At 39.5% G+C, this 20,521-nt stretch overlaps 1 protein-coding gene across 2 annotated transcripts in view; it reads right to left on the reverse strand.

Moving 5' to 3' along the window:
- LOC107581694 (rho guanine nucleotide exchange factor 2-like) overlaps positions 1-20,521 on the reverse strand; it is a 52,821-nt gene that overhangs the window by 28,745 nt on the left and 3,555 nt on the right. For both annotated transcript variants that reach the window (XM_016267317.1, XM_016267316.1), the window contains exon 2: positions 12,580-12,739. In XM_016267317.1, coding sequence (XP_016122803.1) covers positions 12,580-12,739 — 160 coding nt within the window. The remainder of the gene's footprint in view (positions 1-12,579; positions 12,740-20,521) is intronic.

Here is a 20,521-nt window from a genome sequence, read left to right on the forward strand (position 1 = left end):
CCGAAACCCGGTACCAATATGGCACCGGTACCTATGTAACCGGTATGTACTAGAACCGAATCAGAACGCAGATTTCGGTGCCATGCCTGAGCGATCGATTGAAATATTTGTCCTCTGGTTCTCCGAAACGGACATAAGAAGCATCATCACCGGCACCGCACGTGAAAAATAATTTCCCGACTGAGAAAATGCACGTGAACTCAAGTCGGAAAGCTTTAATAATACAAATCCAACAAATCTTTGAAGTAACAAGAGTGCCCATGTTGTTTTCACATTCAGACTTAAAAGCACAGCTCGGGAAATGAGAGCATCCGAGGAGTGTGTGAATGTAGTAATTACACTTGCTCTGATGGCAGCAGGTAGCCTTCCGTTAACCATGCTAAACATGCTTAAATTAAAATGCCTAAAGCTAAACTTCCCTTGTATTCACATTTCTAAACCTGTTGTCCAACAAGAGAGAACATTATAACCTTTTTACTCCACAATACCAGTAAAATCCTTCCTTTTGTGATCTGATGTGGCTTCTTGTCACAGAAGGAGGCAGAAAATATGTTCCATAGGCTACTTTAAAAAGAATACATTGATTAGCAATGGATTATAAATATACTTAATTATTATGAAAATACCAGAGATGGCTTGAATAACACAGATAAACTATATTGTCGCAGTCGAGTGTTTATTGTCTTTGTTTTATCATTCAAATGTTTATATGTTCTGTTTACTCAGTTACAGCTATAATAGCGATGCCTTTATCCCATAGACTGAAAAAAAGCATATAAGGTATTTCCTGGAGGGTCATGAGTTCCGCTACTTCTATGACTGGATATGTGGATTTTCTGTGTGAAGCGTCCAGTATGAATGAAACTAACATCATGTGTTTATAGTGCTATATAAACACTATATACCAATGATGGCCAATCCATTATTTTGGGGGGAATTTTTCTTTCTTTATTTATTTTAATAAGTATCGGTTCAGGCACCGTTTAGGCACCGGAACCATTTAAAAAGTATCGATTTGGCACCAGTATCGAAAAAAACCCAAAAGATACCCAACCCTACTCCAGGGCGGATCAGGCAGTCCAGGGTGCCATGGCGGCACAGGGAGCTCAGGGGCCATGGCGGAGAAGGGAGCTCGGGATGCCATGGCGGAGCAGGCAGACTAGGAAGCCATGGTGGAACAGGTAGTTCAGGAGGCCATGGCGGAGCATACAATTCAGGAGGCCTCGCCATTCGGCCCGGCCACTATGGACGGACCCATACTACCCCCAAAAAAAATCCTTGGGGAGAATATCGTCTTTAGAGGCCCTCTGTAGGCCTAACTCGGGAACTGGAGCCTTCTTTGGGCTAAACTTGGGGACTGGAGCCTTCACTGTGCTAAACTCGGGGACTGGAGCCCTCACTGGGCTAAATTCGGGGACAGGAGCCCTCCGTGGGCTAAACTCGGGATCAGGAGCCCACTCTGGGCTGGATTCAGGGACTGTGAAGCGCTTACGAGAAGCTGGCACTGGAGAGTGCTCTGGAGGAGCTGGCACTGGAGTGAACTAAGGGGCTGGAGCCGACACTGGAGCGAACTCTGGGGCTGGAGTCAACCGCCTTCTCCTCCTTAGATTCCCCTTTAGGTTCAGGGTGAAAAGCATGGTCGGCGGGCTGGAGAGTGCCGGCGGCCCGCAAACTTGACTTTGGAGCGGCCGGTGGGCTTGACTGAGGAACGGCCGGCAGGCTGGTTCTGGCTGGGTCCGGACACTCCCCAGACACCGGTAGATCCCTTCCCTCCAGCATAGTCCCTTGGTGTCTGGGAGGTCCATGGGGCGATGGTAGTTGGCCCCTAGCCAGAACAGAGAATTGATGGTGGCGTCATTCAATGCAGTTGCCGCGGCGAGCCCGCATAATTCCCAGGTGTACTCGAAGAAGGGGAGATCTCTGCAGGCTAAGGCGGAAAAACAAGCGGCGCTTTCCATGATCGCGGGAGAGAAAAAACAAGAAAACAAAAGACTTTCAAAAAATGGAAACAAAATGGGGAGAAGGGGCGCCGCTTACTTTCAGTTTGGGTCCGGTATTCTGTCACATTGCTATTGCTATTATAATGAGCAGCAATAATAGTGAGCGGAGCTCTGGAAATCGACACGGGGGAAATAAATCCAATCCAAAACCTTCATTGTACACAATAAGTGTGAGTGTCAGTCTCTCAGCTCCCCTCCTCCATTTCACCTCCATCATGTTATCAGCAGTGACGGTGTATTCAAACCCCCACAATCCATCTCTCATCACAACTATAATTATTCACCTGTATCTGAATAATTGTATCTGCTCTAGGCAAAAACTGCTGCTCTCTGTGTTGTGCTAATTAAGAGATGCCTTCCTTTAACCCTCTGGACCGATACAATCCTTCTAGGTCTCTTTCAAACCTAGGTCATAGTTAAGCCAATGTCAACCAGTTTAGAGAAATTCTGTCATTATTTACTCCACTCCAGTGAGTTGTCTCCTGAAGTAACATGATCATGTTATATAATGAACAAATCAAATCACTGATCAATCAAAATGTATACGCAATTCCCAAATAAAATATGGTAATGTGTCAACAACATCAAACCTCAGTAGCTGTGTTTAGGGTCCATTAACCTTCAAATTGCGCAAATTGAAATTGAGAATTGAAAATATGTCCAATGGAAACACGTAAATTTCTCAAAAACTCACATATATCGCCAAAAAAAATTTACGAATCGCATGAGGTGGTTTTTCAGGCAATTTGAAAAAGGAATATTTTCCTTGCCATTAATGCTTGGACATCACCTTATTTACCTCTTATTTACAATGCACACGTCTGTGGCACGTTATGGCTGTGACACGGTCACCGGAGCTGATCACGGCCACTTTAGTTAATGCTTGTGTTTATACCAGCCATGCTGCGGCACGTTTCAGAAGCGGTTCTCCACGCTGCTTCACTAAAGATATACTGTACACCTACGTATCCTTCGATTAAAAATAATGGCTAGTGCTGTGGCTGCTATATGCGTAAACCTACCAACATCTTTCGCCATGACTTATCGGGAGAGGGGAAAAAAATACGTTTTAATCACATAACATTGGTTAATGGACACGCCGTCATTTCGCAATAGATTTTTAAATGGCATTTATAAATTATCGCAAAAAATTTACGCAAATCTGTAATGGAAATGTAGCTACTGATTCTTGTGTGTGTCACCCTTAGGCTGAGTGTAGAAAGAAAAATCAAGGTAGGTAAAACAAGTACTAAACACTGAGGTGGAGCCTGGGTGCCGGAGGACTGAGGCGACGACGGTGCAAGCGAGTTCAGAGCCGTAAGGGTGGAGAGACGAGGCGCAACCGAAGGCTCGGAAGTCCGTGGCAATGGTAGAGCGACGACTGACCGAGGCGGAGCCAGCGGGATGAAGGAGCCCAGCAGAGCCGACAGGCTGAGGCAAAGCAATTAGCTCCGAGGATTGAGGTGGAGCACACAGATCTACTCTCCAGGGTGGAGCTGGGGACCAGAAGTCTCACAGTGGATTGGCAGGGCAGATGATGGAGCGGTGGAGCTGAGGGGCTGGAGAGAGCCAGAGGAGGCAGAGCTGAGGGCACTCTCTGTCTGCCAGGGACAATATGCCAAAATCTCCATGGCACTGCGTGATGGTGGACTGGGCTCTGGGTCTGGTTGTGGTATGGATTGGGGGTAGACACTCTCAAGACACCTGAGGACGCCCCCTCCAGCAAAGTCCTTCGGGTGTCTGGGAGGTCTACTGGATGTTGATAGTTGGCCCCAATCCAGTACAAAGATTTGAGCATCTCGCCATCTAATGTTGTGCAGACAGCGAGACAACAGAACTGCAGCGAATAGTCAAAAAAATTCAAGCCTTTCCGGGCCAAAGCAGTGAAACTGTGCTGCAGTATCCATTTTGGTCAGTTCTTCTGTTATGCTTAGGCTGAGTGTGGCGTGTGCAGGACATGAAGAGGAAGAATAATGCCAACAGACTTTTTTAAAAGAAGGATAACATCAACTTAACGCAAACATTAGCGAGAACGGACAATCCAAAACTGAAACACAGGCAGATATATACTGAATGAAAACAAGGATGACTGGATAAACACAGGTGTTACAAACAAGGGGTTACAAACAAGGGAACTAATGAGTAACCATAGTAACAGATAAGTGGAGGGAAAACGGAACAAAGAAAAATCAAGGCAGGTAAAACAGGTAATAAACACAATGGGCCTCATTTATCAATCTAAAATAGAAACGAGCACAGATCCGAGCGCACAAATCAGCTTACGACAAGGTTCACGTGTGATTCATCAAACATTCGTATGCCGCCAATCTCATCGTACGAATGATCGCACCTTGATAAATCCGGCAGCTGAAATCGATCTTAATTTACATGTCACGCCCCTATAAATTCAGGGTAGTGATGCCTCGCCCCTAGATTTTGTGACATGGAGAAACGTAATCCGGCCAAAAAGAGGAATTTTTCCGATGTAGAAATTGAAACTTTAACCTTGCAAGTTCAGTCCAACCAATTTGTATTGTTCGGCGGCTTGAAAAGCGGAGTGAAAGGAAGCCGAAAAAATGCAGGTTGGAGAGAAATAACTGCTGCAGTCAATAGCATTGGCGTAGAGAACCGAACACCAGCTGAGGTTTGGAGATTTTTTTTTTATTGGACATTTATTGCATATTTATATTTTGTGAATGTCACCGCAAGTATTTAAAAAAAAACCCGATTGTATCACTATTTGTTACACTGAAAGTATTGTTGTTGCTTTTAAAATATACACTTTGGTTGTATAATGCATTTAAATTTAAACAAAATGAATCTGACTTAAAGAACTTCTGTTAAGTTGAGTTACAGTACATTAATAAGTTCATGTAAAAACAAATGTAGATAAATTACTGCTCATTTTTGCGGTGCAATTGTAAAATGTTGTTGATACAGTTTTCTTCATTTAGGTGAAGAAAAAATGGTCCGACCTAAAGCTTGCGACCAAAAAACGTATTGCGGCCCTAAAACGCACCACCACGCAGACTGAAGGAGGCCAGCCAGACCCTAGCCTTGTTCTGACTCCGATTGAAGAGCGCGTGGCCGCACTCATTGGGTCTGCCTCAATCACGGGAATAAGTGGCAGAGGAGACACAGATGAACATGTTTCTATCCAGGAGAAAAGTTTAAAAGCTAATGCTGCTAATCTTGCATTTCAGGTGGCTTAAATCAAGCACACAGTTTAATTTGTTTCACTTATTTATTCTCTTTCAGATCTATCAGAGGCAAGTACCAGCGGTAGGCCTACTCAGCCCCCACAAACCAGCCTGGAGCCTGCCACACAAAGCCAGGCAACCTCAAGCTGTGAACCAGTGTGCGTGTCTTCCACCCTCCAAACTGTTCCAAGACCACGACCCTGGGTTCTGACAGCTGAGGTTCTGGGGAAACAAACTGAAATATGTCAGGCGATCACTGAAATCAATCGCTCAGTTCTAGCAATACAATTATGAGGCCCAATGAGAATGAAAACAAGAAAGAGCATAACTGTTATTTTTCTCCCAAATTCCAAGTTTTCCATTTAGTTTTATGAAATAAAATGGTGAAATGGTGGTGAATTGACACTCAGAGTAGCTCTAGACATAAAGTTCATGTGTGACAGATGAAGAAAACACGAGCATCATGCGTGCTTGAGTACGGACTTGATCTTTAAATAGCAGTCTTTTTGCAGTTCCGTATTCACAGACACTAGTCCATATTGCTATTTAATTAAATACACAGCCAATATGATTTATTCATCCAAATTTTGTCAAATTCTGTGACATTATACAATAAAAAGTTTTTGTTTTATCCAGCTGTAATTTTAGTGAAAGATATAGCACCAACAAAAAACTGAATCAAGAAGTTGGAAAAAGAATCACCTCCCACAATGTGTTGACAAAGAAGACTCTATGAAGATGAATAAATTCCAACACTAAGTTTAATCACAATACTCCACACATGAGATAATCCAAAAGGGCAGGGAAACACACATCAATGTAAATGGTGATCGGACCAGGAGTGTCTGTGAAGATGCAACTTAAATACATTGAAAATTAACAAGACACAGGTGAACTAACTAACGTAATCAAAGGAAGACAGAAACTAGGTCAAGGGAACTCAAATGAAAACAAACTTAAAGTCCATAAGTGGGACTGAACTCCCCCCTCCCGGAAAGCACGACCTCGCACCATAGATGGACCAACAGCGGAGGGAGGGCAAAGGTTCAGGAGGAGGGTGAGGGACAGGAGAAGGGAAGGAAAGGGGACACGCAGACGACCAGGGTGGATCTGACGGAGGGAGGAGCCAGGGATGATACAACAAGAGGGACCAGGGCGGCGATGATGGTGGGAGGAGCCAAGGAGGAGTCAGGAGGAACTTGGAGCAGGAGGAGGAGCCAGGTGGGACCCACACCGCAGCCAAGAATGCGGCCGACGGAGGGAGGAGCCATGGTGGAAGTGGAGTCCGAGTCTGGAGCAGGGCTTGCGAGTCCGATGGTGCAAGTTATTGCTCACCAGCACCCACTCCACAAAAGCGGCAAAATCCTCTCGAGGTCCACATCCAGACAACCTCGCTCTGCATGCAGTGTTAAGGCTCGTCTGGTAAAACGTGCAGAGGCAGTCGTCCGGGTAGCTGGTGAAGTTGGCTATCTCTACAAAGATCGCCCTGTGGACCTCAAGAGGTAGATCCCCCTGCTCCAACAGGAGAAGGAGATATACGGGATGATCCATAACCCAAAAAATAAAAACTGATACAAAACGAAACCAAAATGTGAGGGAATCGCCGCTAAACTACCGTATTGGCCCGAATAAAAGACGACCCTGATTATAAGACGACCCCCCTTTTTCCAGATGTACCTTTTGGAAAAAGGCTTTTTAAAAAACAAATCTTGTTTTTTCTCAGTAAAACACATTTTGTCTTCAATTATTTTCATATGGCATATGTTTCCTATTTTAATTTTTGTTTTGAAAGTATGGTAAAAACTGGTAAAATGTACCAACAATCACATTTAAAAAATATACACTTTTTGATATACCATAAAAATGAATTAGGACATTTAGGCTATCCATCTAATAGTAGCCTACCAAAATCTTATTAACAGTAGAAGTTAAATCTTACTGTAGTCTTCAAATCCGGGTACTGTCTTACGTTTTAAAATCACAAAGGGAGTTTGGTCCCATCAGGCTAACGTGACAGTCACGACTCATGCAGCTGTAAGCTTTTCATCTTTACAACACACATTACATTACGTATTTCATGGCACACTCGTTTTATGCGTATTTGGCGCTACCTATTGTTGTGGGTGTATTATTGACATGTCAAAGTCTAGACCCTGAATATAAGACGACCGCGTTTTTTCAGATGTATTTCCAAGAAAAAAACTTCGTCTTATATTCGGGTCAATACGGTATTACTTTTTGGGTCCGGTCATCTGTCACGGTGTGTTGTCGAAGAAGTCTCAATGAAAAAGACTCACAAGAAAAAAAGCCACTCCTCAAGAAAAGCCACATGCAGTCACTACTGAGCTTTGCCAAAACGCACCTTGAAGATTCTGAGGCAGATGAGACCAAAATTTTATTATTTGGCCTCAACACCAAACGATATGTCTGACAGAAATCCAATACAGCTCCATCCAAATAACAGCATTCCTACAGTAAAGCATGGAGGTGGTAATATCCTGTTATGGTTTTTTTTCTCTGCAACAGGGACTGTGGCACTTAAGGAAAGAAGGAAAAATGGAGGGGGCAAAATACTGTCAAATTCTTGAGGAAAATCTGCTGCCCTCTGACCAGAAATTTGTCAATGGGAAGAAGGTTTACCTTCCAACATGACAATGACCCAAAGCACACAGCAAAACTGAGCATACAGTGGTTAAAGGAGAAAAAGTTGAATGTCCTTGCATGGCCTAGTCAGAGCCCAGACTTAAACCCTATTGAAAACATGTGGAATGACTTGAAGCCTGCAGTCCATAAACGGTCACCATCAAATTGAACTGAACTTGAGCAGTTCTGCAAAGAAGAGTGGGCAAATATTGCAAAGTCTAGATGTGCAAAGTTAGTAGAGACAGAGACATATCCCAACAGACTAAAGGCTGTAATTACAGCAAAAGGTGGTTCAACAAAATACTGATACAAGGGAGTGATCCTTTTTCAACTCAGTGATTCTGTTTTTTTATTTATTTTTTGTTGGTGTTATATATTCCACTTGGATGTTATTAGTTGCACTGAGTAAATACAGCTGGAAAATACTTCAGGCTGCAAAGCAACAAAATTGTATTATTTTAAAGGGGGAAGATTCTTTTCTATACCCACTGTATGTACTTTTTGGAGCTTAAAGTTTTGGATTCCATTGCCTAAGAATGGATTGACAAAAACAATATCAAATATATTCTTGTGTCCAGAAAAAAGTTTAGAAAAAACTAAGGGTGAGTAAATAATGACAAATTATGTTTAAGCTGAACTATTCCTATAACCATTGCTACAAACAGCCCTCAGTAAGCAAATAAAAAGAATCATAATAGATTATTAATAGATTCTGATTACTCTGAATGGTTGAGCAGCTAAAGGGGCGTTTGTGTGTATCAGGGTGAATTTCCTTTTTGTTTAGCCTGGCGCATATATTCGTTTCAATCTTGGTATGAATAGGCCATTCAGATGACTGAAACCACATACAGAGGTAGTCTAAAACGCATGTGACCACATCGCATTTGTATTGGAAATGCTATACGCCCTGAATAGGTCCCTGGCAGCAGTGAAGCACTGCCTACTCGCTGCCTCATCACATAACATGTAATCGTTATGGGACAAAAAGCACAAAAAAGTACTCAAACTTCACGCCGTTGTACCAAATAACATGAATTACGAACAAAAGTGTAGCTGCACTGCTTTTCCTTTTCTTTTTAAATGTTTCATGTAGTATGGCTTTGTCCATTTGACTGAATTCAAATGTAATATTTATTCCATTTCCTAATGTGCTTGGACCACAATAATTGCCGTTTGCAGTTATATTTAATTAATTTGTTTTTATTTTTATTTTTACTTTAAATCTTATATTAATAAGGTACTACTTTTTTCCCTTTTACTGTTTTATAAAATTTACAGTTTACTGTTTCAGGTAAACTTGCTGAGAATACAATCCTAATACTGAGTAGAGCCTGTCTAACAAAGTTTCTTGACTGGTCTTCGAGAGCTAGCATTACCTGCCAAAGATACAAATCCATTCATTGTGAACCTTCAAACGTCAGTTGAACAGCTAACAACTCTAATCCTTCCAACTGTGGTGAGGATGTCATTAATAAACCATTTCTTACAGTAAAAATAAACAGGTTAGGACATGGACTGCAGAAATCAGAGCTCTCCACCACTGTATCGGCAGACAAAGCACTTCTTAAAACCAGCAACTGCTGCCACAAGATGTGCGAAATGAAACATTCTTATGTTTAAGAACATATTCATCAGCTAAAGCAGCAGCAACGGACCAATTCAAAACTTTTTGCTCATTTATATAGGTTGCATGCAGTTTTTAAAATCTTCACACAAAAAAAATCCGATTACGAAGGTCTTCAAAAATTTTCATTTTGTTAATGCCTCGGGAACTAATTATACACTCTTAGAATGGCCAACTTGTTTGTAATCAAGAGACAACTCGACAGATAAAGAAAAACAGGCTTCCTAAGTTTTACCCACAAAAACACACTGCAATAACATAGGTCAAAATGCTTTTCAGATGTTTCAGATTTAGTTACAGGTTAGGACATGGACTGCAGAAATCAGAGCTCTCCACCACTGTATCGGCAGACAAAGCACTTCTTAAAACCAGCGACTGCTGCCACAAGATGTGCGAAATGAAACATTCTTATGTTGAAGAACATATTCATCAGCTAAAGCAGCAGCAACGGACCAATTCAAAACTTTTTGCTCATTTATATAGGTTGCATGCAGTTTTTAAAATCTTCACACAAAAAAATCTGATTACGAAGGTCTTCAAAAATGTTCATTTTGTTAATGCCTCGGGAACCAATTATACACTCTTAGAATGGCCAACTTGTTTGTAATCAAGAGACAACTCGACAGATAAAGAAAAACAGGCTTCCTAAGTTTTACCCACAAAAACACACTGCAAGAACATAGGTCAAAATGTTTTTCAGATGTTTCAGATTTAGTTATGTAACGATTACCGGTTTGACGATAAATCGTGATAAAATACCCCACGGTTAATATTACCATTTCAAATTTTAATTATCACTATAACCGTATTCGATTACCGCAATTGGAACAACTAAGGATAAATAAATACTGTACTGCACAGGGCTCCAGTGTGCGACCAAATGGGCGCATTTTGCAATAATCTTTTCTGCCAGTGCGACTAAATTTTGTGTGTGGTCGCACTGGCGCGACCACCACATTGTTTAACTCATAAGCGCTGCATTTCTGTTGCATGTGAGAAACATCAAACAGCAAACGAAACTGAAAGCATAACGAAACCGCGCGACTCGTTTGAGCTGCACAGCGCTTCGAGTGAAGAGCCTGGTTTATACTCGCCGCATCAGGTAGTATTATTTATGGAGCAGATAAATACATATAATCATTTATTAATCAATTATAATTTTGACTTGACCCTTTTCTTTATTTAAAAGCTGAAATGTGAGGTTTACCATTTGTAATTTAAATGTTGTCATTTAAAATCCGTACATCATTGGCAATGTTATTGTTTTAGTTATGCAAACAAAAACTCATTTTATTTGTTGTTTGTTGATTTTAAATGTAAAACTTGGTGAAATGATTTATGTGTCAGTACTTTTTGAACATTTCCAGCACATTTTAACAATACCGTGATAATACCGATAACTGTGATCATTTTGGTCACTATAATCGTGATAAGAAATTTTCATACCGTTACATCCCTATTCAGATTGCTGGCAACACGTTCAAAATAAGCACAATGTTTGTCTACCTCTACTACCTTCTCAAAAAGGGGGAACATTATGAATGTTACAACCAGAAACAGCTGTGCCAAGTGTGTGACCGCACAGGGCCCCGCGCCTCTAAAATAAATAAAGTGACAGGTGACTTGAAGATGTAAAGCCAATAGTTTTAAAGTTCATTGTTTTTGTCCTTCAAAAGACTATAGGCCTAATAGCTAAAAGTCAAAGCTAATAGTGAGACTATGCATATCATGACGCTGTATTATTCTGCTTGTTAAAAATGTATTATGCAGTAGAACTTATAATCGCTGTCAGGTGGAATAATTGTAGCCTATGTTCAAAACCGCTACTTTTCAGGAAATTAAAAATATATATATCATTTTTTTAATAATTAAACACTGTATTGTCAAAGTTGATATTGTGGCTTTATATATGGTCAGACACTTGCATACGTCATTATATTATTATAATTTTACCAAAATCAAGCTCAAGTGGAGTTGCAAGGTTTTTAACCAACGAATGTCAGACATCCATGTGTTTTGCCCGTCATTAGAACGCCTGCATCTGAGGCAGTAAGTGCATCACATTACGTTTTCTTCAACTTACTGGTTATAAAGTTTATTGGAGCTATGTGGGCGCTCAGTTTTTTCTGTAATTTGGGTTAAAATCTCATGGTTTTTAAAGACAAAGTGCTACGCCCAGTCTATTTAAGACTAACTGCTACTTGCTTTTACAGATGACAAATGCTAGACTACACTCCGCTCCTCAAATTCATAGAACCTCAGCCTTTATATTTATAGTGTTTACTGAGTAAAGAAAATGCTGTACATATTCAAACAACTATTTCTTTTTTTACCATTGCACTGTAAACAAACAGAGACGGTCCAAAATGTGTTAGGTTTTGTTACAAGCTCTTTTTAATACTTTTCATTGGTGAAATATTTGCAAAACCCACAGACAAACGTAAAGGATGACCAACAGTAATGAATTAGGAAAATATATATAGCTCTATACAGTATATATACACGTCAAGTTCGAAGAGAGCTTTCCTCAGTGCATTTTTAATTCTAATTTTGGCCGCCTCTGAAATGGGTCAAACCATAGATATTACCTGAGAAATTCAAGAAAATATGCTACAAATTCACTTTTTTTCAGGCTATATCTGAAATGAATGTGCACCGTTCAGTTGAATGATAAGGTTTACCCTTGGTTTATCTGTCTATTTGATGCATGTGAAAGTTGCATTTGTTACTACAGCCCTTCCAGAGGGCCTCGCACACCTCAAATTCACACAGGGCCTCGCACCCCCCTTGCGACAGCCCTGGTTACGACTCACATCAAAATCGTAGGTGTCTGTTGCACTTTTGCAACAGGCAAGCCTGTTTGATCTCAAGCTTTTTCAGTTTAGGTTTATGTCTCTTACCCCTTCCTCTTTCTCCCTTAAACTTGTATGTGCTCTTTAGCTTGTAGCTCCACTTTCTTATCTTGCAAAATCCTCTGAACTACCCTTAGCTGATTCAGGATAATCTACCAGTTTTTCCTCCTCCCAAGGGGTTGTGTTCAATAGTATAATGGAGTTTGAAGTAGGCTTATTAAACATCATGTTTTAGTGTAACTATAATGCATGTTACTCACTTGGGCAGCTGAGGGCTTCTTTTGCAGTGATGCTCTTGTTGCATGCAGAGCAGAGTGTGGTGGCAGAAACACTGAGGGAGGTAAACAGGTGACCATTGCTGTAACGCGACTCACGCTCCTTTGTCTCTTTCTCCCGTGCCTTCCGCTCTTTCTCTTTGTTCTGCACACAAAAGAGTTAGTAAAAAGATGAGTTGTGCAAGTATAGCATCATAGCATATCACCATTCACTATAATCATAGCATTCATCACTCACTATATAATGAAAGTCACGTTGTGTATGACCAAAAATCAGTGAATTCTCATTGTATTTACGCACACTCTGCACATCAAATGATGAAAACAAGAAATGATTAAAAATCATATTGTCAAGTTTTATTGACTACTCATGGTGTACATGAGGATTGAAAATAATGAAATCAATGTTCCCACTCTTTGCCAGGGATAAATTTCGAGGACCTTTCAAGCACTTTTCCAGGACATTTTTAATTTCATTATGACAGGAATAAAAGATAAAGTTTTCCTCTCTGGTGATTTCTTTAAAATACATATAGATACGACTTAACATCAAATCTGCTCTTTAATATGAGCTCTTCATGAAACAAAATGACAAATGGTCCTCTGTACCATTTTCAATACTGTAGAAAAAATATCGGAACTTTTTAACAATCTATTTTATTGAACTGAATTAAATTAGTTACATATTAAGACTAATAATAATAATTGGTTTAGAAAATGTAAGCCATCCAGCAAGTTATCATAAAACAAAGGGGTCTTGTAATCACCCAAAAGTGGTTTCTTCTATGATAAGTTTTAATATACATTATCCTGCTTATTACTGTCATGATGCTGCTATTGCGGTGGAGCGAGGAACGAGAAGAACATAGGAGAATTCAATAAACAGTCTTTAATAATCAAACCACAACCAGGGGAACGCAGGGCAGGCAGAAACACACGTAGTACATAGACGTATAACACTAGATGCTGGTCAAAGGAAAACACAGGGCATAAATACTATGAACCAAACGAGGGAATAAATGGGACACAACTGGAAACAAATGAGCATAATGGGAACAGGAATAGGAAAGACCAAATAAGGGCATAATCAAACATGGGGGAAACTAGACACAGGGAGAACATGGAGCATGTGAGTGAGGAAAAACAAACACAAAACAGGTCCAAAATCCTTACAATTACATGGCTACTATGCAATACTATATATATAAATGGACACAAAATATTTGAGTAGAATTATTTTATTAGCTCAAAACTCAAAGTTTACACTAAAAACAGTTTGTCTATGAATCAAGATGAACACACAAGTTCAAACAAGACGAACATTTTAAGTGATAATGTACAGTCAATACACTTATTACATGACTTTTCACCAAATAAATAATTATATGGACATTTATTATGTGGACAGTTATTGAGTTTAACTGTTTAATCTGTTAAAATGTACAAAGCAATCATCCTGGCAATAACACGAACACTACAAAAATATTATAGCATTGCTAATACTGAAGTCCTCAGATTTCATTTTCAAAACAGTCGATAAGCGAGACACAAGATGGCATCAGCTGCATCTGAAGGAAACGAGAGAGAGTGAGATCTCTGTGTGATATGAGAGACATGAACCCTCAGATACCCGGATGAGCCGTCTGTTTTTTTTAGTGTTCTACTAATGACGGTCATTACTGGGGAATAACATACCTTGACTGACCAATCAGAATCAAGCTTTTCAGAGAGCCATGTAATAAACAAGATGTGTATTCCATCTATTTTAATACTTTTTTTTTAGATTATTATTATTATTTAATTTTTTTAAGAAATATGGCAACAACAACCTATCCTATATAGTTAATGCACCGTCAGAGAGTTTTGGAATATTCATAAATATATTTTATACACAAATGCATATCAGAGTTAAAAATGAAACATTTTAGAAGAGAACAAAATGGTTGTTTTGCATGTGACATTTTCTAGCAGGAAATACAATGAGCTGTTTTAATATTCTTCGCTTTGTGAATTTTGTGAATTTATGTCAACTATACTTTGAACTTTAAAGCCCAATGTATCTTATATTTACCTTATTTTTAACCTAAAAGTGGGCACCTCAAGCAATGCTACAGGACGCTGTTAGATTTATCTCCACTGACTAACAAAACTGAAATATCTAAGCACTATTTATTTATTTTTCAAAAAGGCAAATCCTGCTCTGTTTGTTATTAACTTTTTTTTCATAATACAAAGTAGACTGCACTGTTGTCATTTGACTCTCCTTCTTGCTGTAATAAGCTTTAAAGGCAGTAAGTAAACACGTATCAGCATGTGAATGAAAAGCTGTTATTTAAAGGATGTTTCATAGAGGATAGGGAGTAGAAAAGATAGATGTGGGGGTTACTTCACAATTCAGACTAAGAAACAAAGGGACAGACAGACTGAAAGGAACAAAGACAGCAAGTGAGATGAATGAAAGATAATACCTGACACACAGACAGTGAGACAAGAACCTTCAATTCAGCAACAAAGAGCCAAGAGATTCCAGTGCTGGATAATGCACAAACCAAACTATAAAGCAAACCAAAAATTCACCTAAAACCCTGAACTGTTAAAAATGAATTACCCAAATATATGATTTTAAAAGTACATTTAATCCAAAATACACTTGTCATCAATGATTCACCCTTTGCAAACTCATGACTTTTTCTGTGAAACACAAAAAGAGATATTTTGAAGAATGTTCTAAGTGTTCTAAACCTTAAAATAGAACACAAAACCAAAATCATATATAGAGGGCATTCTCAACAGGACGGTTGGAAAAAATAGATCTCAGGTCTGTTCTGACAATACACTGCATATTTGTTTAATATTTATTTGATATAATATTTTGGAAAGATGTAATAATGACCTTAATGGTGCGACTATTTGACAGGGGGAAGAATGAGGAGAAAGATGAACTGAATTAACAAAATAATGCATTTCCAGAGCAGAAATGTTGTTTTGGAATATAGATAGGTGAGCAGCATTCTGCATAACATTCACAATGTTATGTTTGGCGTAAACTGATCAAATGAACTACTTTGATTGCAAATATGAATATAAGTCCAGATTGGTCTGGATGTAGTTCCTTGTTTTTTTTTTACTGACTTCTTTGTCAGTCCTTCTTTTAATGTGCTTTGTTAAACTGCTATGTTTTGCTTCCCTCTCGTGCCTTTATCCTTTTCATTTAATAAATATAATGCTGTGATTAGATCCTCGACTACTTCCTTGCCTGCAGTATGTGGCAATTATATGACAAAATGAAACAAGTTAAAATTATAAACTCGGTCAAATGCAGATCAACTCTGGGACTTAAAAGTGCCCTTATTACTGCTCAATGACACAGTCACATTGTATCAGGATTTAGTTATTTTTATATCCAATTCAGATCACTTTAATTGACTGTTAAATAATTAACTGGGTTAGTGTGTCAGCTCAGTTCATGATGCACTGAGCACAAATGTGTGCTAAATGCTCTAGGAATAAAGTGTGGCCTGTTCTTGTTCTGAGCCTTGGGCCCTGTCTCTAATTCCTCAGTGGAGAACATATGTCCCATGCCCTCAGGAAATGAAACACAGACAATAGCAATAACAGAAACAAACATGGAAAGAGGGCATAGAACTCATTTGCGGGTGAGACATGTCGCCACCTCTTTTTGCCAAAACTGATTCTGTATCATCATTTTTTGAAAATAGTTTGGTGAAGGAATGCAGGTCAACAACACACACAAAAAAAAGCAATCTGATGTTCTTCAAAATTGCGTCAAAAAAAGTTTGTCAACCAACCAGATTCAAGCATTCAACAGCCCAAGAGTATAAACATACATATAACATCTAAATATAAGCTGATCACTTTGAAGGTGTGGTTCATTGCGATTTCACTTTTTTAACGTTAGTTAGTGTGTAATGTTGCTGTTTGAACATAAACAATATCTGCAAAGTTACGAAGCTGAAAGTTCAATGCAAACGGAGATATCGTCTTTTAAAATTCTGGCAGTTTAATGACTACAAAAACGGCTGGTAGGGACAACAAGTTACTTCCCGGGTCTGTGACATCACAAACCCAGATAAACCCCGCCCTCGGGAAAAGGCAGCAAAGGGGGCGAGGCCATGCTGCGCTGCTTTAGAGAAGAGGAAGAGAAAACTAGAGGTGCACGTAAAAATTTATTCATATATGAATTGCGATTCTGTCTTCTAACGATTCTTATGCATTCACAAGTTTCAAAATCAATGTTCTAAAGCAGCGGTTCTTAATACTGTTCCTCGCGTCCCCCTGCTCTGCACACGCTCTGTATCTCTCTCTCTCTCATTCAGCTCAGCTCCAACAATGAACTGTTCCAATTATACACTTATTTTCACATAGCTATGAGAAGCGTTATACATGGACACGCGTGCAGTTGCCGTACTGTATTAAAGCTTTAATCAGGATAAAACCGTATATTAAAAGCTAACATAAGCAGTAGCACTTACAAATAACAGCATATCTAAAAGTATGCGACAACAACAAACAAAAAACATAGGCCTACCATTAAAAGCCATGCATCTGGATAAAAGTTCAGTTATAACACCTTTCTCTATCATCGGATTAACATCAGCTGATTTACTGCAGTTATGATAACAACAAAATCATAAAAGTTAAATGTACTCTCTGTATTGTACATATGGATCCATTCTGCAGAGAGTAAAAGTAAAGCTGAGGCAATGTTGTAGTTAATTAATCAAGTAATTCCACTCTACAGATGATGATTGACAATTAGTGATGGCATCTGCTGTTAACAACTGAGGAGACAACAAGAAAAGCTGGCCTTTTGAATTTTAGCATGAGGATGATCACATGAGGATGATCATATTTGGGAGTATGTGTCAAATAATTGATTGAAACCCTTGTTCTAAAGAGCATTTGGTTGGAAAGAAAATCTGATGAAAAGCTAAAAGGCTGATTGATGTCATCAAAATAGTTTATCCATATTGGCGGTAGAGCGAGACTGTAAATTTTAAATGCAATCTTCTAAATTTGAAATTTGTCGTTTTGTATTTTAGAGCACACTAACCTTAAATGGTTAGTTCACTCAAAAATGACAATTCTGTCATCATTTACTCACCCTCATGTAATTCCAAACCAATAAGACTTTCGTTCATTTTCGAAACACAAATGAGGTTATATTTTAATTATATGCTCCGATGCTCCGATCAGGATTTTTGCAGCCGATACTGAGTACCGATTTCTTGTCATGGTGATGTTCTTAATACTGTTCCTCGCGTCCCCCTGCTCTGCACACGCTCTGTATCTCTCTCTCTCTCATTCAGCTCAGCTCCAACAATGAACTGTTCCAATTATACACTTATTTTCACATAGCTATGAGAAGCGTTATACATGGACACGCGTGCAGTTGCCGTACTGTATTAAAGCTTTAATCAGGATAAAACCGTATATTAAAAGCTAACATAAGCAGTAGCATTTACAAATAACAGCATATCTAAAAGTATGAGAGAACAACAAACAAAAAACATAGGCCTACCATTAAAAGCCGTGCTTGCATAGGTTCTGCACGATCCTCTTTAATAATATCCTCTGCTTCTCAATCGGGCTCAAACTGATAAGCAATATTAATGACGCCGTTGTTTACAATACAACCGGAGCACATGCTGCTGAGGTGAGGGGCGGGACGCTTAGACGCGCACTAGAGGCGGTTTAGCCAATCACAACACACTGGGCTAGCTAACCAATCAGAGCCCATTACCTATTTCTGAAGGCGTGGCTTCATAAAAGCAGGAAAAGATCAGCCCATTTCTCAGAGAAGGGACAGAGCGGTGTGGAATAAAGGTAAACTATGTGAAAAAAAATTTTTAAACGAAGCATTAACATATGTTAGTCTGCACCCCAGAAACACAATCAAGCCTAGAAAAAAAACAGTCAACCACCCCTTTAAGTTTATGCAGCACTACACAAACACAGACACCTAAAAAATGCTGAAAATGTGCTTTACTACACCATGCATCTGGATAAAAGTCCAGTTATAACACCTTTCTCTATCATCGGATTATCATCAGCTGATTTACTGCAGTTATGATAACAACAAAATCATAAAAGTTAAATGTACTCTCTGCAGTGTACATATGGATCCATTCTGCAGAGAGTAAAAGTAAAGCTGAGGCAATGTTGTAGTTAATTAATCAAGTAATTTCACTCTACAGATGATGATTGACAATTAGTGATGGCATCTGCTGTTAACAACTGAGGAGACAACAAGAAAAGCTGGCCTTTTGAATTTTAGCATGGGGGTCACATGAGGATGATCATATTTGGGAGTCTGTGTCAAATAATTGATTGAAACCCTTGTTCTAAAGAGCATTTGGTTGTAAAGAAAATCTGATGAAAAGCTAAAAGGCTGGTTGATGTCATCAAAATAGTTTATCCATATTGGCGGTAGAGCGAGACTGTACATTTTAAATGCAATCTTCTAAATTTGAAATTTGTCGTTTTGTATTTTAGAGCACACTAACCTTAAATGGTTAGTTCACTCAAAAATGACAATTCTGTCATCATTTACTCTCCCTCATGTAATTCCAAACCAATAAGACTTTCGTTCATTTTCAAAACACAAATGAGGTTATATTTTAATTATATGCTCCGATGCTCCGATCAGGATTTTTGCAGCCGATACTGAGTACCGATTTCTTGTCATGGTGATCGGCCGATACCGATGCCGATTCTGATGCTTCAAGCTTTATATAGACGGTTTCATCGGGCGCACGCGCCTGGCCCGAAGTTAACTTCCGGTCTGTGTTTGTTTATCAGTCTGGCTATGGCACCGACTACAAATGCAGTTAAAGTTAAAGGGATGAGTAGACTGAAGTTGGGCTCAGGTGGTTGTGCTGTGGGATGTGTTTCCCATGCATTTATTTATTTGTGGCGCTCGCCACAATATCAAAACTGACTGATTTTCCAAAAGGCTTCGTTGAATAAACATGAGCACGTACTTCACATTTAAAAATTAAAACGAGGCGCGGGTGTTTTTATATCACTCTATTTCTGAAGGAATACTATCTTTAATTTTCGATGTCATTTTCATTTCATTTTTCATGTTATATGCCTGATAAAGCAGAGTTTGTGAGCTCAGTGCTGCTTTGTGTACAGCTGTTACCGGCGAAACCTGTTTCTCCCGCTTTAAAATGCATTCTGATTATTTGCAGGTGGGTCGCACGTGGATAAAATAAATCATAAATGATGCAAATATTAACTACATTTTTCGCACACGCGTGTGTGTGTTCGTTCGCCTGATCGGGAAGTGGCAGAAACGGTGACATTCCAGATAAAGTTTGAAAGGAGTAAAGCCTGTGTTAATGCTATTGAGTAGGCTAATATGGCCAAAGAAGATATTTTGTTTTATAAATAAACGTTCATTTAAAAGCAGCCCACAATCAGCGATACGGCTCAGACGAGGTTTTGTCCTCCATGCTGTGCCAACTCACAAAAGAGAGAAACATGCCGCGGCTGCATAAACACAAGCACTGACTAGAGCGGCCGCGATCAGCTCCGGTGGCCGTGGAGACGTAACGCGCCGCAGACTTGTGCAGTGAGGCGCAGATCAGCTCTAACGTCACTGAATCTGCTGTTAAAAATTAACCATCCATTCATCATCATGCAAAACATACATGACAAATAGCAAATTTTTAATTGTTTCTTGAAACGTCATAGCATTTCCACACCGGCGATAACATGACTGTGGCTTAAAATCATTTACGTCCCCACACATCATGTACGTGGTTAGGCGTTGACGTCATCAAATTGTGATCGGTTCGTGAGATCGGCCAAGTTATGGCGCTTTTCCACTGCATGGTACGGCACGGTACGGCTCCGTCCCGGTCCCCTTTTTGTGGGGTTTGGTCCAGGGGGCTTTTTT

This window comes from Sinocyclocheilus grahami, unplaced genomic scaffold, assembly GCF_001515645.1.
Source record: "Sinocyclocheilus grahami isolate Dianchi unplaced genomic scaffold, SAMN03320097.WGS_v1.1 scaffold37.1, whole genome shotgun sequence".
In the NCBI taxonomy this organism is placed as follows: Eukaryota; Metazoa; Chordata; class Actinopteri; order Cypriniformes; family Cyprinidae; genus Sinocyclocheilus; species Sinocyclocheilus grahami.